The sequence below is a fragment of the Lepeophtheirus salmonis genome, chromosome 8 (assembly GCF_016086655.4).
Source record: "Lepeophtheirus salmonis chromosome 8, UVic_Lsal_1.4, whole genome shotgun sequence".
In the NCBI taxonomy this organism is placed as follows: domain Eukaryota; kingdom Metazoa; phylum Arthropoda; class Copepoda; order Siphonostomatoida; family Caligidae; genus Lepeophtheirus; species Lepeophtheirus salmonis.
In genome coordinates, this window is record NC_052138.2 from 23381871 (window position 1) to 23385173 (window position 3303).

At 33.9% G+C, this 3303-nt stretch overlaps 1 protein-coding gene across 2 annotated transcripts; it reads left to right on the forward strand.

Annotated features, from left to right (window-relative positions):
• Positions 1 to 1154: 1154 nt before the first annotated feature.
• On the forward strand, positions 1155 to 2859 carry LOC121123166 (ERI1 exoribonuclease 2). 2 transcript variants are annotated; one of them, XM_040718287.2, is made up of 2 exons: positions 1155 to 2137; positions 2198 to 2859. In XM_040718287.2, exons 1-2 carry the CDS (start codon positions 1373 to 1375, stop codon positions 2690 to 2692), a joined length of 1260 nt encoding a protein of 419 aa, XP_040574221.1. In that variant the 5' UTR covers positions 1155 to 1372; the 3' UTR covers positions 2693 to 2859. The 2 variants fall into 2 exon arrangements, with proteins under 2 accessions (XP_040574221.1, XP_040574222.1); XM_040718288.2 differs by having other exon boundaries at positions 1224 to 2130.
• The last annotated feature ends 444 nt before the right edge of the window (positions 2860 to 3303 follow it).

Genomic DNA, 3303 nt, shown 5'->3' on the forward strand with positions numbered 1-3303 from the left:
AATATACATGAAGAACACTCACTTAATGAAATAGTTTTCTTAGAGTAGGAGAAGAAGCAGAGTTGACTTAAGGAGAAAAAGACTAGAACTTAAATGAAGGAGAAGTGGATGGTGGATGAGAAGTCTCTCTGTTCCTTACTGAATCTTTAGTCGATTATTTCGGCCGTTTTATGGAACTCCATAGTTCAAATATGTAGAAGTATACGATGATTCCGTAGAAAATTGGAGGAATTTATGTTTTCTTGAGCATAGAAGTAACGATTCACGAGGTGGGCAACTAGGCATATCGATCTTTTAGATGAAGATATATTAATTAATAAAATATTATATTGTTAACTAATAAGTAATAATAACTATGATTTATGAATGATAAAAAAACAACTCTGAGGTAATGCTGCGTCGTCAGCGAACGATTCGTTAATTTGAACAACACTTTTTAGTGAAAGTACTGAACCAACTCAGGTGCATGAGTGATTTGTTCGTTTATACCGTAAGTTTCCCATTAATGGAATATATCACTCAACCTCAATCAAATATTTCTATCCATTTTGTCTTTTATGTATTGATTTGATTGTATAGGAAATATGAATATATTCAAGTATCGCACGGTAGTTCATTAGCTTGATACTTAGAGTAGTGCACTTTAATTCGACCACACGAACAACTGCAAAGTCACCAACTTAACTGTTTAAACAAAATGACTGATTCACCAAAAGAATTGAGTCTTTAAAAGAACGAATTTTCAAAAGAACTGAATCTTTAAAAGAACGAATTTTCAAAAAAACTGAATCTTTAAAACACACCCCGATCCACGGGTTGTACAAGTGAAATGCTAAGCGCCACGGGAGGTGTTGCTTTCTTGAGTATCAAGGGACCTCTTGTAATATCCAAAAGTACACCCAGATCCACTTATGGTTAGGTGATCTTAACTAATAAACCTTTATTAACAAAAATGAACGCTTACATTAATAATGGGTTAACAACGAAATTTTTTAGAGAAACGAGTTAAGTGGTCAGTTCACTAAAAGGAATCACAATTCCCAGCACTTCCCTGAGGTATATATTTTTAATACATGTAAATAATCAGTTGTTGACCTTTATTTGAGCTGTTTGACGCACGACAAAAGAAGAGGCCGGCAATGAAAGTCCAGTTCTTGATATTCCTAGCTCCCCTATACTTTTTGAAGAGAATGTTATTGTTAAAAAGGAATATATTTGTCAACAAGTGACGTCATTGGCTTGTAAAATTACAGGTCTTTTTATTCAGTTCAAATATTTAATCATACATATTATTTATTAATTTATGATACTATCATATAGCTAGAGATCTTTAAATTTTTCAAAGCGATGTGATTAAGGATTGGGTACCACTATGTCTACAAAGGCCCTTGCCCAGAAGTTGGGTAAAATACGAACACGATATTTTGATGGCTCATCTTCTTCAAGTAGCCTTTCAACAAATAAGGGAGGACAAAGCTTCAAGTATCTTTTTATACTGGATTTCGAATCTACCTGTTGGGAAATACGTGGATTTGCAGCCCCTGAGATAATTGAATTTCCTGTTGTTCTTCTTGAAGTTTCCACCGGAAGGATTTTATCTGAATTCAGAACCTATGTTTGCCCAGTGGAACACCCAAGCTTGAGTACTTTTTGTACGAAATTGACGGGGATAACTCAAGACGTCGTAGACAATGAAGGAGTTCCTCTTGGAACGGCTCTTCTCCTCTTCAAAAAATGGATATCTTCCCTCCAGATGCAATACGATATATCATTTCTTCCTCGAGAGAAGCCTTCAGCTACGTTTCTCACTTGGTCAAGTTGGGATTTAGGAGTCTGTTTGGAGGGTGAGCTCAGAAGAAAGCAAATATCTAGAGTCCCATGCTTCAATTCATGGATCGACATTCGTGACATTTATTCTAAATTCTATCTACGTAGACCTGAGGGTCTGAATGGGGCACTAAAAGATGTGGGATTATCCTTTGATGGGAGAGAACATTCTGGGTTGGATGACGCTAAAAATACTGCCAGACTTGTCGCTAAAATGGTTAAAGACGGATGTTTGCTTGGAATAACCAAAAGCTTACCTGGTGTCACGGTTCCTGAAATATATAAAGCTCCTAGTGAACTCATGTATGGGGTAAAATGTAAAATAATAATTGTAATGAAAAACGTTACCATATTCCTTTTTTCTTTTCAGAATAATAAAATAATCAAAAAATTAAAACTCTCCAGTAAAAAATCCATAAGAAAATGTTCTATTAATCATGCACTACCAAAAAAAACACCTCCTCTATGTTCTTGTGGAAGAAGAACAAAGTATCTTACGGTTTCTAAAGTAGGCCCCAATCATGGACGTTCCTTTTTTGCCTGTGTTCTGAAAAGTTGTGGTTTTTTCTCGTGGGATCAAGAGACTGTCTCGGCTCGAAGTCCAGCCTACGAAGTCAAAATACCGATTTCCAACGATAAAGAAAATAAGATTTCTTTTGTTAATAAGAATATTATGTCGAAAACGATGATAAATACAAATTTACCTGAGCCTCAGCAATATATAAATACAAATTTTAACAAAATATCGCGAAAGTTACATGATGTAACGAACAATTACTTCGGAAATGTGCCAATTCATCCTATAACTACAGTAGTCAATCGTACTCTTAAACGCACATTAGGTATAAAAAGAAGATCATATTAAATTTTATTCTCATAGTATCTGGTATAAGATGCCTCATGGATATTTTAAAGTAAAACACATCTGTATTTTCTTGTAATAGCATTTACTTATTTTTTTAATCTTTTGTGCCCATGTATTTTGCCAATATTTACAAATGAATGTCGTAAAATAAATTATTTTTTTAGTTACATTGAACCCTCTTACAATATTTCAGATTTTTATTAATCAAATGTATGGGATAACAGAGCTAGTTTGTTCATAGAGCAAATATTTGTTATCCAATTTCTAGCAATCTTTTTGATAACCATCCATTAGTGTTGTATTAGCTAGTTCTTTGAGAGGTTGATGATTTTACTCAATCCTAATTTATGACTCATTTTATAAATTTACAACCTCAGCTTTATTAGCTTAAATTTTTGAAGCTTTTTACTTAAGGAACATATAATTATTTGTGTTAAATTTACAGTTAATCATTTATGGATTAAGTGAGATATTATTAGTGATTTAAATCGCTTGTATTTTTTAGCTGGCCTGCTCTTTTGGAGCTCGTAATCGAATGCAGGTTTACCCCAACTTTTTTGAGTTAGACCCTTGGAATATGTGGCAAGACAATGTGCGACCCCTACACCTCT

Excerpts from the sequence above, each read along its gene's own strand:
- LOC121123166 (XM_040718287.2), top strand. The coding sequence starts at position 1,373 with ATGTCTACAAAGGCCCTTGCCCAGAAGTTGGGTAAAATACGAACACGA. Across the intron at positions 2,138-2,197 it reads CTAGTGAACTCATGTATGGG|AATAATAAAATAATCAAAAA; the intron begins GTAAAATGTAAA and ends TTTTCTTTTCAG.